Source organism: Perna viridis, chromosome 5 (assembly GCF_037379345.1).
Source record: "Perna viridis isolate PV_CMFRI_1.1 ecotype Kerala chromosome 5, ASM3737934v1, whole genome shotgun sequence".
NCBI classification, from domain to species: domain Eukaryota; kingdom Metazoa; phylum Mollusca; class Bivalvia; order Mytilida; family Mytilidae; genus Perna; species Perna viridis.
The window spans coordinates 3,445,462-3,471,689 of NC_142449.1; the positions used below are offsets into that span (position 1 = coordinate 3,445,462).

General features: G+C 33.6%; 1 protein-coding gene across 1 annotated transcript; it reads left to right on the forward strand.

Moving 5' to 3' along the window:
* The first annotated feature begins 7,657 nt into the window (after positions 1-7,657).
* LOC148615627 (uncharacterized) lies at positions 7,658-8,329 on the forward strand. The gene has a single exon (XM_088581688.1). It carries the CDS (start codon positions 7,658-7,660, stop codon positions 8,327-8,329), a length of 672 nt encoding a protein of 223 aa, XP_088437814.1.
* The last annotated feature ends 17,899 nt before the right edge of the window (positions 8,330-26,228 follow it).

Here is a 26,228-nt window from a genome sequence, read left to right on the forward strand (position 1 = left end):
AATCAATCATCATACGATGTCAAGCCGTAATTTTCATGTTAGAGTTACAATCGATTCCACTAAAATGCAGTCAGTAAGCATAAAAAACGCTTCTGTTAAAGTAGTTTAAAGTGTAATAGACAACACTATATATTATTGACATTCAAAACTGTTGTAAAGTTGGGCGGAGTACATTCACATGGTACTATAAAGAATAAAATTTAAAAAAGTGAAAGGTACATTAAAAATTCGAAGACATTAAACGGAAAATTATGAATATAAATTAACCAAATACATATGAAAAAAATCCTTACATGTGCTGGAATTTTTAATCGACAACATATTTGTCCAGTATGGTGGACGTGTATTTCAACAAACGGTCGGGGTTCCAATGGGAACAAATTGCGCTCCTTTACTTGCTGACCTATTCCGTCATTCTTATGAGACTAACTTTATAGCTGATTTGATCCGAAGGAAAGAATATTGTTTGGCTAGATCCCTTAATCTCAGTTTCCGCTATATAGATGACGTATAATCTTTAAACAATTCCTAATTTCAGGGATTTGATACATCGCATCTACCCCTTTAACTTGAGATAAAGGATACTACAGACACTGTAAGGTCAGCCTCATATCTTGACCTACACTTAAAAATCGATGGTAAAGGAAAACTATTGACCAAACTTTACGACAAACGTGATGACTTTTCATTCAGAATTGTCAACTTTCCTTTCATCTGTGGCAACATCCCTTCAGCACCTGCGTATGGAGTGTTCATATCACAACTCATACGTTATGCCAGAGCTTGCCGAAAATAATCAGACTTTTTGTATCGCGCTAGAACTCTAATAGGCTATAGGCTTCTGGAACAGGGTTATGTTGCTACAAGATTGAAGTCATCACTACAGAAGTTTTATGGTCGTCATTATGAACTAGTGGATCGTTATGGTGTATCTATCTGTACCATGAAAACTGATTTATTCAACGGGTCATAGTTTTCCTTTCCTCGTTTGTCTACCCCGGACTTGACTTTTTATAAGCAACTAAGCCGGTGTTTCTAGAAAAGCAGAGGGCGCTTACCCTACCGGTGCACCGAGTACATGCTCCCAGTTTTCAGTGGAGTCCGAGTTACTAATTTGCTTTTGTTACTTTGTATGTATGATTTTAGTTACTTTATGTTCTTTGTTGTGTATGTCTGTTTTCCATATCTGCTCTTTGTCCCTGGATTGCATTCTTTTGATTACCGCTACAACCTTGGTTCCCTTGATTACTCTTTGAAAATAACGAAATATCAAAGATAATTTGGCTAGTTATGCGCGTTGTTTAATTTATTATCAATATTGGTTCCAGTACAGACTGTAAGAACTCAACACAACGCAAACGGTAACGAACCACTTGATTGAAATATTACTTTAAATAATGCATATGCTATCCTTGTATGATACCAAATAAAAAGTATTCAAATCTCCACAGCTACATGTAAATAAATATTGTTAGGTTTTGTCTTCTTTTTTTTTTAAACTCAACTCCAACAGGTATATTTGCCACAATAATTTTAGTACTGCATTTGTAACTACTATGTCAACAAATAGATATGTCTAAAATGCGTTTTAAATTAATAACCTTTTTATCTTTTAAACATGGATATTGTTCACTTGTTCATTGTTCTTATTTACGTTCAATCTTGCCGCTTCACAACGTATATTATTTTATTCTAAATTAATGTCTTAATCAGCTGTATTTTTATGTCTTAGTCAATTCTTTTAACTTCAAAACTATTTCATTTAGTTGCAGTTTTCAATCGAATATTCAAATTCGCTCACTTGACATAAAGGAGACATTAAGATAAAAGCCTCAAAGAAAAGTACATCCGTCATTTCATTAACACAACAAACGATATTGAAGTAGCGTTTTTGGTGCCTGGCATACGTAAAAACGAAACTTCAAATCAATTTCGTGTATTTGTAATTAATGCAAAATCAATATCGTTGTAATCAAGTGACTCCTATAAGATTTCATTTATTTTGTTTATAAAAACGTAACAATTTTCATACAGGATATTTCAAAGGGAGAGAACCAGAATTCAAAAAGTAATTTAATTACATAATCCACGAAAAACGATTTCACAAGGACAGAGACACATACAACAAAACATGAAATAATCATAACACGTACATCAAAACGAAGGCAAAAGTGAATGAACATCCCGGACTCATACTAAAAACTGAAAGCACGGACCAGGTTCATCGAATAAACTGAAATGATATTTTTTCTATATTCCGAGTGAAATAAATGTACTGAAGTAGTAGTTTATAACAACTAGACAGGAGGTGATTCACGTATATCTAAAACCTACCATAAGCTTAGGCTTGTGATAGAATCCTTACGATGTATTACTGTTGTATTAATTATAATTGAAGTATTTATTTGAAATAAAATAAAAACCCACCGAGTTCATTTTTATTTCTAATACCGAAACACTTGCAGACCATATAACCAGTCATAGTTTGTCATAATGTTGCACTTTCGAGATAGAAAAGAAATTGACACTTTACAAGAGTTATTGTTCTTGATTTGGTTTGATTTGGTTAGTTAAAGTGGGAGCTAAATACATTTGTATATGGTTTTCTCTGAAATACAGATCTGAATACAAAAAGGACAGTTGTTAATTAAAAATATAACATATGCAGACGGAACAAGGATTCGTTTGTTCGGTGTTTTTCTACACCATAGATCACCTCTACCATTTGATGATGATTGGTCTTTTTTACAGTCTTGACTATCCTTACGGATCTCACACGACCGCCCCTTACGGGGATTCTGTTAGTAATGTTAGTTAGTAGTAGAAGGTAGCGCAGCCCAGCCTTCGGGATGCCTGACCGAAGAACTCAGTCAGAGTATGTCCTACTAGCCTACTCCCAAACCCCATGTGGGCCCGAGAGCGTTTCCCCACTCTTACTGTTTGGGAGTACGTCAACGTTTAGAGACCTCTCTACCATTTGCAGTGTTTGAACTTTATTATATGGACTGCTACTGTCCTTGAACCGATCCGCGCAACGATGGATGACCGTTGACTGATTGATCGCTGACGGATCGATGACCGATGACCGGTCTGATCAAAGTTTTGTTATGTCAAATTACGTAATATATTTTTAAAATAAAAGAAATGTAAAATTAAAGTATAAATTAATGTTTAAATATACTGCATTATGTAAATATGTGCAAAATTGACAAAGAAAACAATAAAAACCGTAAAATACATTGACCGTTCTGTGGTCACGTGATGCGATCATCAGTTTTATGGATCGATTTGACAGACCGGAAACTGATCAGTGAACGAGGACCGATCGCAATTTTTGTTGCACGGATCGGTTCAGGTACTATACTTAAGTATAGGGTATGTACGTCTCGTCATGTGACTCCGTGGTTTCACGGGAATGGGTCCCCCGCCTACTATTCAAATGCGTTGAGATTCGTCATTAACATATCTTCGGTTCAATATTAAAATCAAAATATCTTTTTTTGTAAAAATACTGATAAAAAATTCAAATATCTTGTTTTACATGATAAAAATGTTAAGAAAAACATACAATAGAAGATCTTGCATTGTGATGTAGCCTTTCGATTTCCCCGAGGATTAAACAATAAAATGCACCTGGTCCATGCTCCCAGTTTTTAGAGGAGTCCGAGTTGCTCATTTGCTTTTGTTACTTTGTATGTATGATTTTAGTTACTTTATGTTCTTTGTTGTGTATGTCTGTTTTCCATGTCTGGTCTTTGTCCCTGGATTACATTCTTTTGATTACCCTATAACCTTGGTTCCCTTGATTACTCTTTCTGTCTTACCATAACATTTGTTACTATCACAGTGGTATCTCAATTTAATACGGATCCTGAAATATTAGAAAGGTCTTCTATAAACTCTCAATGCTAGTTTACTATCGGGATATTATAGCATCAAGACTTATAATTTCATAACTCTTGCACATGCTCAATTGAAATCCCCACCTAAAAACACGATACATCATTGTTTCTCTATGAAAGACCATAAATAGAGATACATAGTACATGGTACATATTCTTCATTGGAAATACAACTTAAATATTTTTTTATGGATGATGTGGATGATTAAACAAGGAAATTAATATAACGGAAACAAGAAGACCTTGATACGGTGTCAGAGTGGGTGAAAACTGCGAGGTCTAAAATCTTTAATCTTAAGAGTTTTCAGTAGGTCATTGCGTTTCAATGTTATATCAGTGTTAAAGATCGCATTGAAGCAAAAACATTGATTAATATACATGACAAGTGTGTCGTTGTCCAGGCAGAAAAAGACCGAAACAACATTGTTTATGTCTGCAAGATGCATTACATCCAATATTTAAATCAGAGTTAGATAGATTTAGAAAAAAACCAGTAATAAGACCTATACTGCTGCCCCAAAAGAAGACATAGTTGGAAACTACATTTATTCTAACCTCTTTTGGCCCCTCTAAATAGGCTATGATTGTGATCTACTGTCCATGATTTGGATTCCAAATTTTTAACAAGAATTCATACAAACAACGCTGGATCTGGAATAATGTACTACAAACCTTCTGATGAAACAATTTAATTGAATTCTAACAACTTTAAAAGAAGATCACTACTCTTACCGCTACGCTTGTTACTCCCGCAGTGGTATCAATTCAATGCAGATCCTGAAAAAAATTCGAAAGATCTTTTAGAAACCCTCAATGATAGATTATTATTGGAATATAATAGCATCAAGACCTATGATTTTTTTCAAACCTTGTAATTACTGTTCCAAAAACTCTCTCAGTTGAAATTACCGACTAAAAAGCATCATACATCGTTGTTACTCTAAATAAAAGATGGAACACCTAGATCCAAATACGTACTACTTTTTAGAGATTCTAAATACTATGTAAAACTATTCATAATCACCTTCTAAATAAAAAGAAGATGCTTTTGGATGCAAATCAAAGGGAAAATGTAAATCATGGAATCGAAAACATCACGCGAGTCTTTGTGGAGGAACATTTGTATCTAACGGAAAATCAGGAACAACACAAAACGAAGCTACCGTTATGTGTGCAAAAACTACGGATCATTTGAAAATGAAATTTATGCTGAAACTGCCATAGCACCCGTCAAGCATGAACAATATATAACAGACACAAACATATTGTACGACGAAGGCACACAGCGCTCGTTTGTTACTGATAATCTTGCAAGAGAACTGAATATACAACGCACAACAACAGAAACTATCCAATTATCTGCGTTTGGAGACACTGGCAAAAATTTTCACCACCTTGAGTCAGTTACTGTATTTTTTTTTGCGTTCAGACAAAGGAGACAACATTTACTAATCGTTCCAGACTTGCCATTCCAATGAAAAATCACGTGACAAAGAGTGCATTAAATTTCCCTCATCTTATAGGACTCAAATTACCAATCCCTTAACCACAGACACTCAAGTTGAGATTTCACTACTGATTGGCCCAGACTTTTACTGGAACGTACTGGATGAAAAAGTTATCAAAGGAGATGGGCCAACAGCAGTCAACTCAAAGATAGGATATTTACTTTCAACAAATCGAGCCGAGCGACAGAAACAACACATATTTGAATATAGTTTAACCACGCCAGAGGGATGACGACAGCCTTTTGGAGATTAGAATCACCAGTGATAATATCCAATGAACCAGAGGACAACAACAAATAACTTCATGAATATCAACGAAACTCATTAAAATTCGAAAATGGTCATTATAGTGCAAAATTGCCATTGAAACAAAACCAAGATGATCTACCAACTAACTACACAATTGCCAAATCCAGAACAGAAAACACAATAAGAAGACTTGACCGAGAACCACAACTTCTACGAAAGTACACAAAAATAATCGAAGAACAGGAAAGTAAGGGTTTCATAGAAAAAGTAAAGACAAGTGAGGAGAACGTACCAAGAATGCATTACATTCCACATCATGCGGTGAGAAAGGATTCTGCAACAACACCTGTCAGAATAGTATATGGCTTCAGTTGCCGAAAATCACATGGCATTCGAGCTTATATGACTGTTTGATGTCTACTCCACCAGCAACTTATGATCTGACAAAACTATTGATTACATTCCAACTTCACAAATCTGCCGTCAGTACAGACATTGAAAAGGCCTTTCTTCAGAGATTTCACCAGATTCTTTGTGGTTAAGCGATGCAACAAACCCTAACAGCCAACTGACAACATACCGCTTTAAATCAATATTATTTAGAGCAACCTGCTCACCATTTATTTTGAATGCAACATTACTTAAAAAATCTGGATTAATGTGGAACAAGCACTGCCATAACAATGGAAGAAGATTTATACGTAGACAATAAATTGTCAAGTATGGAAAAGGAAACGGAACTTACCGATTACTTCAATAAAGGAAGATCAATCATATCCAAAGCAGGTTTCAACTTACGATCTTGGGCATCGAATAGTATGGCACTTCGAGATAAGGCCGAGCAAGAAAATGTACTGGATACGGACATCAAAAATAAAGTACTTGGGTTACGTTGGAATACTGCAACTGACAAACTGTCGTTCAAAGATTCAAACATTGAGAGTAGCTAGGAGTTGACCACAAAGTGAGAAATTCTAAAACAATCTTCCCGCATCTACGACCCTCTTGGACAATTAGGACCAGTTACAGTAAGAGCTAATATTCTTATCCCGGAACTATGAAAACGTAAACATGGAGGATAAGGAAGAACATGAACCTGTGCAACTGAACATTAATGAAGTAAGAGGACTAGAAAAAAAATCATTGACTAATGCGTGTAACTGCATAGATGGTGAGATTTCTAAGAAACTGCAAACTGCCAAAATTGAACCGAAATTTTGAGGAGTTATCTGTGAAGGAGTTACAAAATGCTACGGAATTATGGATAACAAGCTGTCAGCAAGCGAAATATTCAATGGAAAGTAGGAAGTGATAAAAGATGCACCCTTGTTAAACAACTTTGACTCCATTTGGATTCCAGGGGAATGATTCGTTGTGGCGGGAGGATCCATAATGCACCAGTTTCAGAAACAACAAAGTTTCCGTACTTATTATCACAGAATCACAAGCTAACCAGACAAATCGTAATTGACGCAGACTTGATCTTGAATCACGCGGGAGTTCTGAGTACGGTAACACATCTAAGACAGACAGATTTTGGATTCAGGAAAAATCTACATCAATGCCTTATTTGTCGAAAGTACGAGGGAAAATTTTACCGCGCGCCTGACCCACCGCCTCTACCGAAGATCAAATTGACCGAAGCACCGCCGTTCACTGTCACAGGCGTTGACTATACAGGCACATTGTACGTGAAGGAAAAACATGGACCTGGAAGAAAGTATATACCAGTCTCTTCACCTGTGAAAACACTCGAGTTGTTCTCCTGAAATTGTGTCCGATCTTACAGAAGTATCGTTTCTACTTGCATTTCGACGGATTACAAGCCGCAAATCCTTACCACAGATCATGATTTCTGACAATGCCTCCACATACCTTGCCGCCTCCGAAACGGTAAAACATCTAACAAACAAAAATTCGAGATAATTTTCAAAATATGGAACATCATGGCAATTCATTCCAAAAAGAGCTCCTTGGTATGGTGGATTCTGGGAACGGATGATCAGCGTCACAAAATCATGTTTAAGAAAGACACTTGGGCGATCATATTTAACACTGGAGACGCTTCAAACAGTTATAATCGAAATAGAGGCAATAATTAATGACAGACCATTGCCATATTATTCTTCAAGTGTTGATGACGAGGAACATTTAACACCATCTCATTTACTGTGTGGGAGGAGAATAACAAAGACGCCATACCCTGCTACTGACATAGACTTTAATATCCGGAGTGACAAACGTGAAATTCAAAAACGTGCACAAATTCAAAAACTAATTCTTGATCACTTCTGGAATAGATGGAGATCGGAATATCACACTTCATTACGAGAATTCCACAAATCTACTGGCGATAACCAAAGAATAATCAGCATCGGAGACATTGTGCACATTCAAGATGATAAGCCACGAAACCGATGTAAGTTAGCTAAAGTAGAGGATCTTATCACAGGGAAGGATGGACATGTCCGAGCTGCAGTTGTGAAAAAGAACAGTGGAGTAACATCAAGGCCGATTGTGAAATTGTATCTTATAGAACTGAATAGCAACAGTGAAACTGAAGGCGATGTAAGTTCAACAACTACAGATAAGACCATTCGAGCATTACCTCAGCGCGAAGCCTCAAAACGCGCTAAAGAGAATATTCACAAATGGACACATGGACTTTAATGTGATAAGTGTGAATCGGTATTATGAACTTTGATTTGATAGGTCATAGGCTAAGTAATAATCAGAAAAAACAAACAATTAAATTTTATTGTTTTGAAAGACAGTTAAGTTAATTTCGAATTTTCAATTAATCATAATTTCTCATACTTTCATTCATTTAAACATTCATTCTGATAATTTCTTTTACGGCCCCCAGAATGTCGTGAATACAGCTCGAAGTACATTCATATTATTTTGTACCTTTGTATCATATGCGACGCTAACGTCAGTGACGTCACCGTAAACTATAGCTTGTATATTAAAATGGTTGAACTTGACGGTCGATTTGTAACGTTATTCTACGTAACACAACAGCCTTGTCCACTTTTCTGAAGAAAAAAAAAAATTGATAATCACGATTTCGACAGAAATAAAAGTAAATCATTTTCAAAATATTTTTCAAAGAAATTGAGGTAAAGAGATTGATTCATTCTCCATAAAAATGTCACTTATCTTAAAAAATTAACAGCTCATGAATGATGGTCCTGTTTCTAAAAGAAACTGATATTGAGATTTTCTTTACATTCCTTCTATACTCCAGTTTTGACCAATCAAAATCAATTTGAGCACAAACTCGTGGATTTGAGGAAAATCGCAATCTCAAATCTTCAATCTCAAGTGATTTGACTGGTCGAAATGTGAGACAAGGAATGATTTGTGGAAAACCTGAATTTAAGATTCTTTATGAAACTGGGCCCAGACAAGAACTTATAAGCATCTTCGTAATAAAGTGTTTTTATATTCAAGCCATTTTTGTCGATGAAGCCACGACAGTGGCTGAAATTGACCTAGGCATCACATGAAATCTTGGTTCGTTGTAAAGCAGATATCGTATTTTACAGTGGCACTTCCAAGCATCCGAGATCACGTTTCTAGGCAAAGACCTTAGCCAATGGAAAGGAGTTAAACGTGAAATGGATAGGATTAAAAATAACCATAAAATTCATAGTTTACCAAAACAATCATGCAATAGAAATTTCGCATCTTTCTTTTCATTTCAAAGTCCGTAAAATAGGTTCGCACTATTTGATGACTTGTTTCATCGGACTGTTTGATCACGTGGTGACAGTTTTAATTGCTCACCTGACCTTATGTCATAAAAAGTTGGTGCAGCTGACATTTAATGAATGTCTTTTTTAAGAAAAGCAGAAGACATTTACCGTAGGTCTATGTTCCCAGTTATTTTGGTTATTTTATGTTCTTTGTTGGACGTTTCTATATTCCCGGTATAGCCTTTACCCTTGGAATACATTCTAATAATGGCTCGAATCGCTGTTCCCTTGTAAACAATGGCGCATTTAGAATATGAGTTTTGCAGGGTCAGTATGTATTAACGTAATTATCATTATTGTGATTCTTTTAGTTTACCCGTGACAATTGTGTGTGCCGCTTCTAGTATATACCTCAACTTATTTGTTATCAAGGTGCCATTAGTAATTATATATATTACTGGTGCACCTGAAACATGTAGAGGTGGTTCACCGTTACTACTGATCGTCTGGAACGAAAAGAAACTTTAATGGCCCGGTAAAACAAATCAATTGAAAAACTCTAAATTTGAACAGATAATCAAACTGGAACAGCTTTTTATTCCTAGTTCTGCACAAAAATAGATCCAATGTGATTCGCAAAATCAAAAGACAGCTGTCATTACATCTGTACCTCCATTATGTACCAGAATGTGATTTGATTAATTAACTTTGAAATTTAATGCTATTATATTATTCTTTGGTTTGATTCTAAATTAGATAAGTAATTCCATTCAATAGTAATGTTAAACAAAATCGACTCAAACAGTGGTTTGTTAATGTGTGAGAAACCATTTTACTGCTTGTGTATCACGCATTTAGCATGTATGGAAAGTTTACAAATCTGATGCAAGAAAGAAAATGTTCAAGTCTAAAGGTCTTTCAAAAACACGTGCAAATCTGTGATGCAAAGGCGGTCGACTGGTCTACGAGATTCAAAACGCTTCTTTGCTCTAACTTATTATAATACAACTAAGATCTACATTCTTAACCAATAGATTCACCAGACTATATTTATGTATAAGTTTAATTAACCGAACGATATTTTCTCTGTAGTAATTCTTAACCTAAACATTACCACATGATGTATATGAAAAGCGTTTACGATAGGGCAATTTTACATGACAGGCGTATTTTAGCTTGATCGGAGGATGTTGAAACGCTTAATCCATTTTTTTTTCACTCCATAAACTATTTTATCAAAACTATAACTCTTGCAAGCAAACAATCAAGTTATCACAGTTATTAGTATGCGGAAAAGATATGGAGTTCTTAATAATCGAATTGAATATATTTTATACAGCTGGAGTCTCTGTGGAGCATGAATCGCTCACCTGTTTCATTGTTTTTCTTTCAAGAGCAATAACTCTTGTAAGGAGTCGTCCGACAACTTGGACCCAATAGTCCTCTCTAGGCCTCGTCATGAGAATCATTTCATTAATTTAAAGTTTGTTTTTCATCTATCATAGTTTCAAAATATTTCAAGTGTAATAACTCTAACAAGGAGTCGTTCTTCTACAACTTTGACCAAATGGAAACTTTTGTAGGCCATCTCATAAGCATCATTTCATCAATTTAAATTGTGTTTTCATCTATCATAGTTTCAAGATATTTGATAAAAACCGCAAAGCTGTCATCTTTTGCTTTTCAAGGACAACAACTCTTAACAAGGAGTCGTTTTACAACTTCGACCATTAGAAACTTGCGTAGAGTTCTCTAAACTGAAAAAGGAACGTCCATTTATTTGTCCAATATCTCTTATAGTTTTGAGATATACGTTGCGAATTGGTTACTTCACTCCTGTGGTCTTAAAAAGCAATAGGGTGATCTATATAGTCGATTTACAAAGAAGATTCCTAAGAATGCCAGTGACTATGTTTGGTAAGAATCCACTGATTGGTTTCAAAGATGAGATTTTAAAGTTAAGTTAACGAGGACAGACGACAAATGAGAGCAATAATTCACCTGACCTTTGGCTTAATACACAGAATGGAATACTTATCCCTGCGAACATATGTATGGATGCTTTATTATCAGCTAAATCTTGCCCTACTAACCCATAACCCTGTTAAATGATTTAGACACCTATACTCCATTGCATTACTGTGCCATTTTTAAACTAGGGTTGTAGTCACATTTTTACAGCCAGCTGTGTATTATTTGCGTCGATCAAGTAACGTAGTCATGTATGCTGCCAACATCTGACAGTTTCACAGACTGAAGCTCTGATAGTTTTTGAGAAGACAATAGATTATCTGCAATGATATTCGGATACAGCCAAACATATAATACAAGTGCGTATATATGAATCAGTCTAATAACGTGTGGAAAACTGAATGAAGAGTTTGACCTATTTGTTTATGAATATATTTGATGTGGCTGTATCTTTACCATCAGATTACCTGCACTGGTCTTCAGTCAGGAGATGTTTGTCATCAATCTGTCTTTGTGTCGTAATATTACTTTTCAGTTTGATTTTGAAGAATTGTCAGCGTTTTACTTTTCTACTTTTACTTTATTGTCTGGGCCTTCAAAAGCTTGCTTACTTAAAGGTGTTTTTTTACACTTTACCCTTGATCGTTTTAAAAAATATATGAATTTGTAACCAAGAACAACATAATTTCTCGAATCAGCTAAATACCTATGAATTGGTCCTTTTAAACGAGATTTCAATTTATTGTGTGGCAACGTTGTGTTGAGAGTTGAGAAGTCGTAATTTTGAAGAGAACTAATTTCCGGAAAACTGCGGGATTTTAGGTTTTGAAGTAAATCTTTAAAATTTTTAAGTATCCACATATGATTAATGCCACTACCAGAGTAGGTGGTATTGCAACTAGCCTGTTGTCCATCGTAATGAAACTTATCTCTGGTAAGCTCTTTTAAACGTTTAAAGTACAATGAAAGTGTTTTATTTCTCGATTCTTCGTTTACTTTGCTTTGATTGTACATCTATTCCTTGTTGTGTTTTTATTGAAAACTTGTTTTAATAAATAGTTTTATTTTGATCTATTGCAGCACTTCTAAGTTTATTGCTTATCAAGAGATAACTATAATTTACTGATTTGAGACGTAAAAAGAATGGAACAAAGACAAAAAAAATTAACCAAGAGTCAATCAATAAAAAGAAACAATAAAATGAAAGGAAACATTCAGAAAACGAATCGATTACACAACCCAGACTACGAAAAAAGGACTTCAGTTTGACATTCCTCTCCAGTATATCATATTTGCAATAAAACTTGATATATAATAAGGTTTGTTGATTTAAAGTCTAATATTGCAGTGTTGTCAAGGTAAACAAACCATAAATACATAAACTTGTCATACATCATCAATTTTTGTTCATTTTTTATTTAAAACTAAAGAGCCGGGGAATATTATCGTGATAAAGAGGAAAAATATCAAATAATTGAACGGAAAACAAGTGGCGGCGGGGAGGGGGGGGTGGCACTTCAGAAAACAAAAATTTTATACCCAGCATAGATTCTACAAAAGCTTCCAGTTTGTAACAACTATTTTATGCCCGAATATCACCTGCATTTGTACCGGAGAAAACTACGCTACTCATCAACACATCAATATATTTTGTTTTATTATATGCATTCTTGTCGTGGTTTTCTTTATCCCCCCTCTATAAAAAGCAGAGGACGCTTACGTTTTTATTCGTTAAAAAAACAGTCTCTAAACTTTCATCTTTTTTATGATACATTAATGTATCCATTATCCAGATTAAAAATGCAAATGTTAATAGCATCATACTTCACTCTCGTTTAAGTACTATATGATGTCGGTGCGTTCTCAAACGACATGCTAATTTAATGCAAAATTAAAAAAAAAAATATTAAACGCAGCAATGACAAGAAAATTTTAATATTATATTGGGGAAAAGAAATATAATTATTCGTGGATATTGATTTCATAGCTATAATTCTAATACAATCCTTTTACAGTATATAGTTTTAGTCTATTTTAATAACAGGAATTTTTTTTGGGGGGGGGGAGGGGCGGTGTTTTTGTGTTTGCTTTCGAAATATTGTTGTTTAAATATCTGTCAATTGAAAAAAAAGCTACAAATGTAATAAACATTAAGGAACTGTCAGGAAAATCTTATTTAGTTTATAAAAATGCTCTAAGAATTTTAAATTTCTCTAAATCTCACAATGGGATGTGAAATCATATGATTTTTATATTTTCTGTCAGTTTATTTTTTAGCGCTTAAATCATGTTTTCACCTGTTATACATGTTGTCCCTAAATATGTGAAAGCTTTTGTTGCATACGTTCAATGTATTTCCTCAAATTTGTCAACTTGCAGCTATGTACAATATGTACATTATGAATGGTTTAAAGAAGTTTTTGTTAGACCAAAAAAGGTACTGCCTTTTAAATCCTTGTCTTTAATTCATGTCATTTTGGAAGGTAAATAAATTAAGATTATAACCAAAATGCAAATGCATACAAAATGATTTTGATACAACAATTAAAACTATTAAGATATACAATATTCTATAATATTATAGAAACCGAGACAAATCTTGAGTAACTCTGTATGATATGCATACTTGTTCTTCCAATGATTAAAAAGGATATAAAATATATTGTAGCTAATTTAAGTAATCATATACACAGTAAAATATTTATTTGAATTTGAAAACATTTCATATATAATTACGCTGATTTCATTTAGTGTCTTTTAGTCTGAATCGATAATTCTTTTAAAAAGCGGTTCAATTACCTTTCTACAAATGAAGTTTTGAAATCTTTTTTTTGAAATTCGTGACGAACACTAAATGTGTTGTTTACAGGGAGTGTTTTTCTGTACTACTTCAATTCTACTGTATTGTCAATCAGTACATATCAACATCAGTATCAACATCACAAAATATTCATCTACATTTCTCTAGGGATAATTATTAACATTTTCTGCCAGTTTTGTTCATTAGACTAATCATTTCCAGCAGCGAACATTTCTTATCTTCTTTGTTTTTCTTTGATTTCGACACATGTTCGAGTCTCATACTTGTTTTTTTCTTCTTTATTTGAATAAAGCTGGTTTCATTTTCTAAAACGTGATACATTTTTTTAAGATATGATTATTTTATTAATCCTTCATAAACTTCATATCAATCAACATTAATAAGTAAAAAATTGAATTATTTATCATAGATAATTTTTACTTTTGTCATGTCAGTAATTACTTACCCTACCGGTGCACCTGGTGCATGGTCCCAGTTTTTAGTGGAGTCCGAGTTTCTCACTTACTTTTGTTACTTTTTATGTATTATTTTGATTATTTTAAGTTCTTTGTTGTGTGTGTGTCTGTTTTGATTTCCGCTAAAATCTTTGTTCCCTTGATATATCTTAAACCTCTTTCGTATTGCCTAATTCTGTCCGGCTGCCATCCGTGCTTCCCTTTTCAATTATTATTCAAATAGAAGTATGTGGAGGTAGAAAAAAAACCATAATATGATAGATGTCGGAAAATTTGCCGCCGAGTCTGACATCAAATCCCTCGGTTCAGTATGACTTTAAAAAGCGTATGTCAAAATATCAAGTAAATGTGATAAGAGAGAAAGTTGCACTGAATCGCATTCAGCGAGTTTCGGAAAGTTGCGAATCGGAATACGGTTATAAATATAAATAGGATAAACATGTTTAATCTTACAGCGAGCAAGTGACCTCAATAGTCATATCATTCCTAAGATAGCCTCCTCCTAGTGATAATTATTAGTTCTTCCACGGCAAGAAAATATGGAATTGACACTTATCGGGTTCAATAAGTACTTTTTATTATCATTGAAAATATACACTCGTCTTCAATGCATTTTTTCATCTTTTCTCTGCTTTAACTTTCATGAAACAGCCGCAAAAAAAAGTTTGAGAAAACGTGGATGTAGCTCCGCATCTTTCTCCGCTGTTCCACTAACTGTTCAAGAAAAACTTACATTACTCAAATCGAACCATTACTTTTCGAAGACATATGTATTTAAATATGTTTACATTGCAGGTCATGTACAAAACATACAACATTCCGCGGAGAACTGCTTTATTTCTAGAATTTGTATAAACCCGCTAAAATTGAAAAGAATAGCTGGAGCAGCTCGTGATGATACACATTAATTTCTAAAATGCTGAAACTCACAGTGAACAAGTAACATTATTTTTTTATTGACAAATAAAGGCAACGATTCGTGCATATGGTATCTATGTTTCTTGTTTATATGTTTCAGTGTTGTGTGTCTTGTTCACTGTCGTTTTTGTCAATTTAGTGTGATCGGTTTAGTTTTTTTTTCAAGAAATCCTCTTGTTTATTTAGTGTGATCTGTTTAGTTTTGTCCAGGGAATCCACTTATCTGAATTGCGGTATTTCCACATAATATTTATTGACAAAACTTTAAAGGTTGCTTTATAGAAAGGAACAATTACTGTTCTAAAACAAAAAGTTGTTAATTTGGCGATTATAAACAAAAGAGATTTTTGTATAATTTGATCTTTCCTCACTTTGCCTTCTAGTTAAGTATGTTCCTATTCATTATCGGGCATTTCAAAAGCAATAACAAATCTACATATGCCCTTTCTAATGGGTCAATCATTATAATATATACAAAAATGGCAAGAATTATTTACTATTCTACAATAATTTGCTCAATAGGTTCTACAATATATTATCCCGAATAAATGAAATTTTAATGTTTTCTATGTTTAACTCAATACTATTAAACATTTATAAAGATATTTTAAAAAAATAGAAATATAAAAACAAAATACCGCTATCGCTTTCAGTGGACTACATCGTGTGAAACTTTTCAGTCGGAGAATCCTTCACAAAAATTATTTTCCTACATGCAAATAAACATATGACGCCTATACTTCCTATGAAATGCCATTAAACTCCATGTAGCTGATCAGGATTTGTCCTTACGCTGACAATATGTTAAACACTTTAGTTGGATTATCTCCATTTGTTAAACATTTAGTTGGATTATCTCCATATGTTAAAGAGTTTAGTTGGATTATCTCCATATGTTAAACACTTTAGTTGGATTATCTCCATATGTTAAACACTTTAGTTGGATTATCTCCATATGTTAAACACTTTAGTTGGATTATCTCCATTTGTTTAACACTTTAGTTGGATTATCTCCATATGTTAAACACTTTAGTTGGATTATCTCCATATGTTTAACAGTTTAGTTGGATTATCTCAATATGTTAAACATTTAGTTGGATTATCTCCGTATGTTAAACATTTAGTTGGATTATTTCCATATGTTTAACACTTTAGTTGGATTATCTCCATTTGTTAAACATTTAGTTGGATTATCTCCATATGTTAAACATTTAGTTGGATTATCTCCATATGTTAAACACTTTAGTTGGATTATCTCCATATGTTTAACACTTTGGTTGGATTATCTCCATATGTTTAACATTTAGTTGGATTATCTCCATATGTTAAACACTTTAGTTGGATTATCTCCATATGTTAAACACTTAAGTTGGATTATCTCCATATGTTTAACACTTTAGTTGGATTATCTCCATTTGTTTAACACTTTAGTTGGATTATCTCCATATGTTAAACATTTAGTTGGATTATCTCCATATGTTAAACATTTAGTTGGATTATTTCCATATGTTTAACACTTTAGTTGGATTATCTCAATTTGTTAAACATTTAGTTGGATTATCTCCATATGTTAAACATTTAGTTGGATTATCTCCATATGTTAAACACTTTAGTTGGATTATCTCCATATGTTTAACACTTTGGTTGGATTATCTCCATATGTTTAACATTTAGTTGGATTATCTCCGTATGTTAAACACTTTAGTTGGATTATCTCCATATGTTAAACACTTAAGTTGGATTATCTCCATATGTTTAACACTTTAGTTGGATTATCTCCATTTGTTTAACACTTTAGTTGGATTATCTCCATATGTTAAAGAGTTTAGTTGGATTATCTCCATATGTTAAACATTTAGTTGGATTATCTCCATATGTTAAACACTTTAGTTGGATTATCTCCATCTGTTTAACACTTTGGTTGTATTATCTCCATATGTTTAACACTTTAGTTGGATTATCCACATATGTTTAACACTTTGGTTGGATTATCTCCATTTGTTTAACACTTTAGTTGGATTATCTCCATATGTTTAACACTTTAGTTGGATTATCTCCATATGTTAAACATTTAGTTGGATTATCTCCATATGTTAAACACTTTAGTTGGATTATCTCCATATGTTTAACACTTTGGTTGGATTATCTCCATATGTTTAACATTTAGTTGGATTATCTCCATATGTTAAACACTTTAGTTGGATTATCTCCATATGTTTAACACTTTGGTTGGATTTACTAATTTTTTTTCGTTTATAGAACTCTGATCGTTTTTTCTTCTTTTTGTGACGTTTTCCGGTGCATTGAGTCATGGAGTCCCATTTTTGCTCATGCATTTTAATTGATTCTTTCTTAATTAATCTAGATCTCCAGCTAGGTTCCATTTCCACTACTGTGTCAATGACCTTTGATAGATTTACCTCGACCTTATGACACCGTGTGTTATTTGAAGCACTGTATCTATCGAAGTCATCATTGTCGTCATTAAATTCGATGTTTTCATCTGAGTCCTCATTCCAGAAGAAATCCATTTTGTTACCAAATTGATACTTTGACCGGTTTTTGATTTCTGAAGTATTTTGTCCCTTTGGTTTTGCAATTTTTTTATTCACAAACTTTTGAAAGCCTTTTAGAAATTTATCATAATCTAGTGCAATTTTGTCTTCATCAGTTTCAATTTTTAAGTCATCTAGTGCAAATACATCAACACCAGTTTCCATTTCTATGTCATATTTTTCTTCCCATGTTAGATTCTTGTAATCGACAAAATTTGTCATATCTGCAACATTACAAAAGTAGAAAATGCAATTATAACAATAAATTTAAATTCATTTTTCAGTACATAGAGACAATATAAATGATCGAACCCCCAGTTACATAGCAATAACACGATATATTCAGATTTATCGTTTTAAACGATAAATTCCTTTAATAAAAGAAAATTCAGATTTGACTTGTTCCGAATTATGTTAAGAATTTTATTAATGTGCATGACGTCAATGCAAGAGTTATCAAAGGAACCAAGATTCTAGCGGTAGTCAAAAGAAACTAATCCAGGGACATGGAAAACATACACACACACAAAGTAACAAAAGTAAATGGGCAACTCGGATTCTTGACTTAAATTGACTTAAAGCGACCGCGCCTCCATTTTGCCATATAGCCACCAAAAGGGAATTGTAGAGCCCTGGAAAAGATGCGGTACCGTACAGGTACAGCTTCAGGTCTTCAACATGAAGACTCCATGGATATTTGTCCAGACGAAGAACCAGACAATCACCACAATCCTATGGAAGGGATGGCTATTTCCTTTCCAGCAGCTGCACTTGGTTCAGACATGTGCAGTCGACATAATTCATATATTTCAAACCCCTTTCACAATCAAAACAGAAAGCAGTAAATGTGCCTATTAGTGCTTCGAAGAGTAATCCTGGTATGTATTAACAGCATCAGCCTACCACTTATTCGGACCTCAATTCGTTGGTCCGTAGCTCTTTAGGTAGTTCCGCGAACACAATTACACATCAAAATCTGATCAGTAGTAATGACTAATGCCAGAAAGATGCAAAAAAAAAATTAAAAAAAGCTCCCAGATAAATATATGCATTCAGATAGAATAGCTACGTCTAGGGCATATCCTTTAGGCTGGGTTAACAGTTTCAACTCTGAATTGCAAAGAATCTGAACTCTTTATGGGGTTGGCGATATGTAAATGTGGATGCTTTATGTATTAAACACCCACTTTAAGCCAAAGTGGTGATGAAAAGCGACATGTCCGGTACCGTACAATTGATAATTCATATAATTATATTGAATTATCAACGACAATGACAGAGTAATTTTTTCCGGATAATTCACTATTATATACCTCAGGTTAATAGAGTCAGGACAGCCCTTTTATACTACCCTAGTGAAGGTCGCTTCTAATTTGTTAAATGGATTGGAATATTGTTTCAAATTATTCTGAGTCGCGTTTTGCCTCCTTAATGCACACAAGAGAGATATCAAGAAATAATATAAAGAAGATAAGTTACGCAGAATTGCTGACCCTTACGATTCATCGGCGGATGTTTAAAAAAACATAGAACGCTTACCCTACCTGGACCATCCTCCCAGTTTTTAGTTGAGTCCGAGTTGCTAATTTACTTTTGTTACTTTGTATGTGTTGTTTGGTTATTTTATGTTCTTTGTTGTGTGTGTCTGTTTTTCATGTCTGGTCTTTCTCCCTGGATTGCATTCTTTTGATTCTGACAAAATAAATGGCAGACAGTACTAAATCATTCATCAAAAAATTACTTGAAGGCATGCAAAGAAAATTATCATAACTACAAGACCCAGGAATATATTTTTTTTTGTGATTGATTAAGTGTCCTATATTAGCATCACGTTGCGTTTGCAGTTCCATTAATGAAGCGTGCATATTTTCGGCCGCGTTTTATGTAGATTATTTTGGCATGCTATCATAACTGTATTGAACATGGTGTACGAATTGCTTGTGTGAAATTAAGGTGGGAGCTTGCTGTGAGCGCGTTGAGACGCACTCATTTGGTGAGATCTGGCAATATTTTGGGTCACGATTCTTACTGCTATTGTACTACGTCAGATTATATTAGACATTAAATGTACTGCGTTACCACAAAAAGTTAGGGCAAAGCAATCCCATGTCAACCATGGGGTACCGGTTCTGAACTGTGGCAGGTTATTTGAATATATACTGCTTAAATAATACTTAAATCTATTATCAAATTTGGGTTTTTTTCATGCCCTTGAAAATTGGGTAACCAAGGGATGATGAGAACATGAGTCGTCGTATTTGGTTCTCCAATGTTTACCTTTGCTTGAATAAAACAGATAGTGCTAATAAAGAATTTCCTTATCAATAATGGTAAACTTGATACTAAAAGTTTTGATAAAGGGAATGATATTGCAATCTCTATCGTAAACTATACGTTTTTATTTTAACAAGAGATGCAGACTTTTTTGAACTAATATTGAGGTATGTTTCCCTGTACCCATGTATAATGATGTTTCGGGACCAGCTGTAACCTGCCCTATGGTATGATGATTTCCTCATCGTTCATTGAAGACCAATGGATGTCCTTGCGCTGACATTTTCATCCCTGTGGGGTTATTGTCTCTTTAACATATACATCATACCTATTCTCGTTATATTTATTGTGTAATATTTTTTTACAAAGTGGCAAGAGTGTAAAGGGGGTTGTCATTACGCCAAAGTACTTGACCCTACCGCACCTTTTCCCGCCATTTTATGACATTCTGTTAATTATTGCGAGATCTCAATTTGTAATGCACTGTGGCCGTCGTTTGACATTTTACTATTAAGACAGAATTTTTGAAAATTTAATTATCACAATAGTTGCCAATTATTACCTTGTTGTATGCAGCGTTATGTGTCCTCTGTGTACGTTCTTGATAAAAAAACAGCTTTTTGTTCACTATCAATCCTATCTATTCAAAAGTAATACACGTATTTATCTTCTCGTCTACGTTTCGATGAAATCATATTCCATTTTCATCTTCCATTTTAACTGTGATTTCAATGACAACTTGTTGAAATCAAAAGCGAAAATAGAAAATGAAATATGATATCGTATTGATAGATAATTAAAAAAAGTAAGGATTGCAATAAAAGATATTAAATAGAGCCATACACTTAAATGTAAATACAGCATTATTTGTGCTGCTCGACGATGATACTATTATCTCTTTAAGTTCCAGGTGTGTCTGAAATGAGAATATCTATGATTTTATTTTCATAAAATTTGATTAGTCATTCCTTATTCCTTAAATTTCAAATAATGATATTTTTTCGACATTCCATTATGAGAGCAAAAACAAGCCAAAATATATCAGTAAAACAAAAACGTCTTGTGATCACTTCGTTTTACTGATACTGGTAAACTTAAATTATATTTTTAAGTAGCACTCCAGCTAAGAATCATGCAAAATGTGACACATGATTAGAAAGCCTACATATTTTTATTTTTGATATTTTGTTTAAAATGCTTTAGTCAACAGAAATTAACATGTAGTTTTTCGTATAACCCTTGCTCATAGGAGATAAAAAATGTATAGAATACATCGTAGAATTCAAAATTAAGGGAGATAACTACGTAAATGACACTCAAATACAATAGAATCTATTGGATTTTTAATGTTGATTATCTCTTAAGAGCAGGTAGATTTGAATGAATAATTACACATTTCATAATATAGACCCATAAAACAACTTAATTACAAAAATAAAAATATGTAGTCTTTTTTTGTGGTGTATCACATTTTTCAGATTTTGCATGATTCTTACAAAGACTGCTACTTAAAACGTTGAAGTTGGATTCTTTGTGCTCTCTTAAACCTAAACATAATTTAAAAAAAAGTGTTTTGCTCTTCTGCTAATTGTGAGAATAATGTGATTATAATGACGAGTAACAACACAGTACTGATAAAAATTATACAATATTGAAAACGAAGTCAAGAAGAATGTCCGTATAACAAATGACAATATCAGGGTGAAGGACAAAATATACCAATGGTTTTGCTCAAATTATATTCTTTTAAAAATGAAGTTTAATCATATGATTACAATGAAATAATAAAATGAATATTCCTTGCACTTGAAAAGAATGCAAGGATTTTAGTAGTTCGAGAGTTCGTAACCTTAAATAGTCACTGCTTTTACTTCGCACTTAAGCGGCTTTATGTGTTATTGATTTAATTATATGCACATACTTATATATTACGTGTATATACATTGTCATTATATGTTTATAGTTTGACATCATATGGCTATACTTTGTTATCATATGCATATGTGCCATTATATGGATATACTTTGTCATATAATGCAAATATTTCTTCATTATGATATTTGTCTTTATGATAGTTTGTCTTTATGATAGTTTGTCTTTATGATACTTTTTTCGTTATGATACTTTGCCTTTATAATATTTCATCATTATCATGAGGCAATTGGAATCATTGGAATTCAAAATGGCAGACTCCCAGGCAGAAATGGCAAATGTTCTTCAAAGAATTGGTTTGAATCATGCGATATCTGCATTTGAAAAGGAGAAAATAAACCTGACATTGTTTGATTCCTTTCAAGACAAAACCTTGAATGATTAGGAGTCAAAAACTGATCAGACATGATGAGACTTATGGCGGAAAGCATAAAGTATTGAAACAGTCTGCCGATCAAAGATGTGACATAAACTAATTTACTTTTGAGACTTTGCTGGAGAGTGGATTCAGAATATCCGATGTTGTGAAGTAGTTGAAAGTGTCCGAGAGAAACTTTTCTGATATAAGTGACGACAATCTGGAAACCACAGTTTCTTGTATCATCACAGACTTTCCCCGTTGTGGAGAGCAGATGCTAGGTGAAATGTTGACAGGAAAAGGTGTTAAAGTCTAGCGATGGCGATTAAGAGATTCCATTCATCGAATAGATTCCACCGGAACAGAACAAAGAAGAAACGGCAGATTGCAAAGATGTGTCTATAAGGTAAATGCTCCAAATCACCTGTGGCACATTGACAGCAACCCCAAATTGGTCCGATGTCGTTCCATTGTTATTGGTGGAATAGATGGGTTTAGTAGATTGGTAATGTGTCTGCGTTACCATGACAATAATACATCAGAAACAGTATTGAATTGTATTCTAACTAGATTTGCTTCCAATAAAATAACATTGCATGTCCGTTCAGACGAAGGCATGGAAAATGTGTCCGTTGCAGATTTTACACGGCGAAGGAAGTATGACAGCAGGTCCAAGCACTCACAATCAACGAATTGACCAGGGAATTAGAAATTGGTGGATACATTAGCAAACACTAGCCTGGCAACGATGGCAATTAACATTTTTACAGAAAATTGTAGACAGACCCTTAGACAAGAGTTCCCTAGAACAGGTAACAACTTTGGAAAAAGACGATTTTATCAACTGTCGTGATTTAATTACAGTAAATAATCATCAATGATCAACATTAACTTGACGTCAAATATCAGAGACACATATATGTTATTTCCTTATAGAGTATAATAAATAACAACATTTGAAAGCATGATTTTGTTGCACTTCCATAGTCACTTTAAATTGAGATATATTTCACTCATTTCAATTGTCCTTGAAAAGTATCAAGATAGTGAGTTCGATGATTCATGTGTTCATAAGTAGACAAGTTATTGTCCTTGATACAAGGAACAAGGTCTTATAAATATTTGCATAAAGGCGAACTTATCTTCCAATTTACTCTGTTCATGCATTCTAAACTGGCTTACCATACATTTTTACGTCTATCCCTAACTATAGTCAGGAATGCATGGCCTTTGTTTGACTTGTTATATTTTCAATTTCATTTCATTTCTATGCTGTTGCCAATATTTTATTCTCGAATGGAAGCTATTTTGTGGCATCAGTACACAAAAGGTTTAATGTTGTTTGGGGACTGCAGCCTTTTTTGTGTGTGAATGTATCTTCGTCTTTCATGGAAATATAATGGGTCGCTTTGGTCTGACTTTAACATCCAAGTTGGGTTATTGTCTTTTTTGACACAAATCTCCATTGCTATTCTTATTCCAATTTCTTTTTGCGGGGGACAAACTATAAGCAAGACCATGATTAATATAAACAAGTTGTCATGGAGAGTACTATGGCATAATGAAATCATTTTCGCCTTTATCAAGGCCAAATAAGAATTTAGACAAATTCGACGAATTCTCTCAACAAAAATTAATATAAAAAATATTGGAACAATGACTAGAAACAACACTACAAGATAAGAATTCATAACTAAAGGCTTCCAGGTGTCTAAATTGCTCACCTGGTTACTTATACGCCAACATCAGGCAGCAGTTGATAGATTGTCACACATACTTTGATATGTGCAGATATCATCATACTGTACATTTTTTTAATAATGCTGATAGTCTATTCCCTCACTTTCTAATAGATGCAAAAATTAAAAACCGTGAAAAAAAAAGATATTTATTTCAAGGGCAATTACTCTAACATCGGTTGGTGGATCATCATGAAAATTTGAAAAAGAAATCGCAATTTGTTTTTATATTGATTAACTATTTTCTTTAAAAAAACGAAAATTGTAAAAAAGGGCAATATCCTAAGCATCGATTGACGGATCTTCACTATAAATGTTTTGCCCAAGATAGATTCAAGTCAATCCTTCCCAGTAGTTCCAGAAGACGATTCTTCAAACCAATTCTTTGAAGAAAATTGACATTTCTGCCTGGGACTCGACCATTTGAATTCCAATGATTCCAATCACCTTATGATAATGACTATCATAAAGCCAAAGTATCATAAAGACAAACTGTCATAAAGACAAAGTATCATAAAGACGAAATATAAGCATATAATGACAAAGTATATGCATTTAAAGACAAAGTGTATGCACGTAGTATAAAATTGTATGCATATGATGAAATCGTCAACATATAAGGCAGACTATATATTTTTGAAAGCCTTTTGTAGAAGGGCAAAATACCTCTTGTCTTTTTATTTGAACATCACTCCCACCAAAACAAATAAGATAACTGTCGACTGTTTAGATCATTTTAATTAATTATATATACACTTGCATTTGTTGCATTTATTTCATTCGTCACGCTATATCCTTCACAAACAGAAAACCTACATTTGAAAAAAAAAAGATTGACAAAAGTAAGAAAAGATGAGGCGGAGTTTAAACACTCCCCTTGGACCAAGCAAGTATAGACAACCGAGTACACACGATAATACTTAAGTTAAATAAGTCCAGTGTTGAAATTGAACCAAATGAAATCAAGAATAAAACAATGAACAATAAATACAGGAATACTAGCAGTTACCATTTTACACCAAATCCGGATCGATCGAAAGGTTATGGCTTACCACATTTTCGAAACAAGCCAACCAACAATTACAACGTTTGCACACGAATATCGTGAACATTACAAAAGACTATAACCAATTCCCTATACACAATTCAAAATACCGTGCTTAATATCGATGCAAAGCTTCCATGAATTAATCAGTGCATGCATGTTAATTATTTTTTTGTGATAATGATATTTTCCGTGAAAATAAATCTTAAATAAGATGCGTTGCAAGAGTACTCAAGGGAACCAAGATTCGAACGTTCTCTGCCTTTTAAGAATCATCCACAGTGTTGCTCATAAAATGTAAAGTCCAGGGTAGACGAAAGAGGAAAGGAAAACTATGAAATGTTGAACAAATCAGTTTTCATGGTGCAGATGGATACACCGTAACGATCCACGAGTTCATGCCACGAGTTCGTGATGACGACCATAGATTTTCTGCAGTGAAGACATCAAACCTGTAGTAATAGTAACATAACCTTGTTCAAGAAGTCTTATCGTAAAAAGTCCACCACGGTACAAAAAGTCAGTTTAGTTAAGGCAAGCTCTTGTATAACGTATGAGTTGTGATATGAAAACTCCATACATACGTGTTGAAGGGATGTTGCTATAGATGAATGGAAAATTGACAATACAGAATGAGAAGTCATCGCGTTTGTCGTTAAGATTTGCCAATAGCTGCCTTTACCATCGATCCTTGTGTGTAGGTCAAGTTATGAGGCTGACTTCTTAGTGTCCGTAGTGTCCTTTATCTCAAGTTCTTTGGGGTAGCAAGTTTAGAAGACATCTTTATTTATGTAATGTTT

Excerpts from the sequence above, each read along its gene's own strand:
- LOC148615627 (XM_088581688.1), top strand. The coding sequence starts at position 7,658 with ATGATCAGCGTCACAAAATCATGTTTAAGAAAGACACTTGGGCGATCA.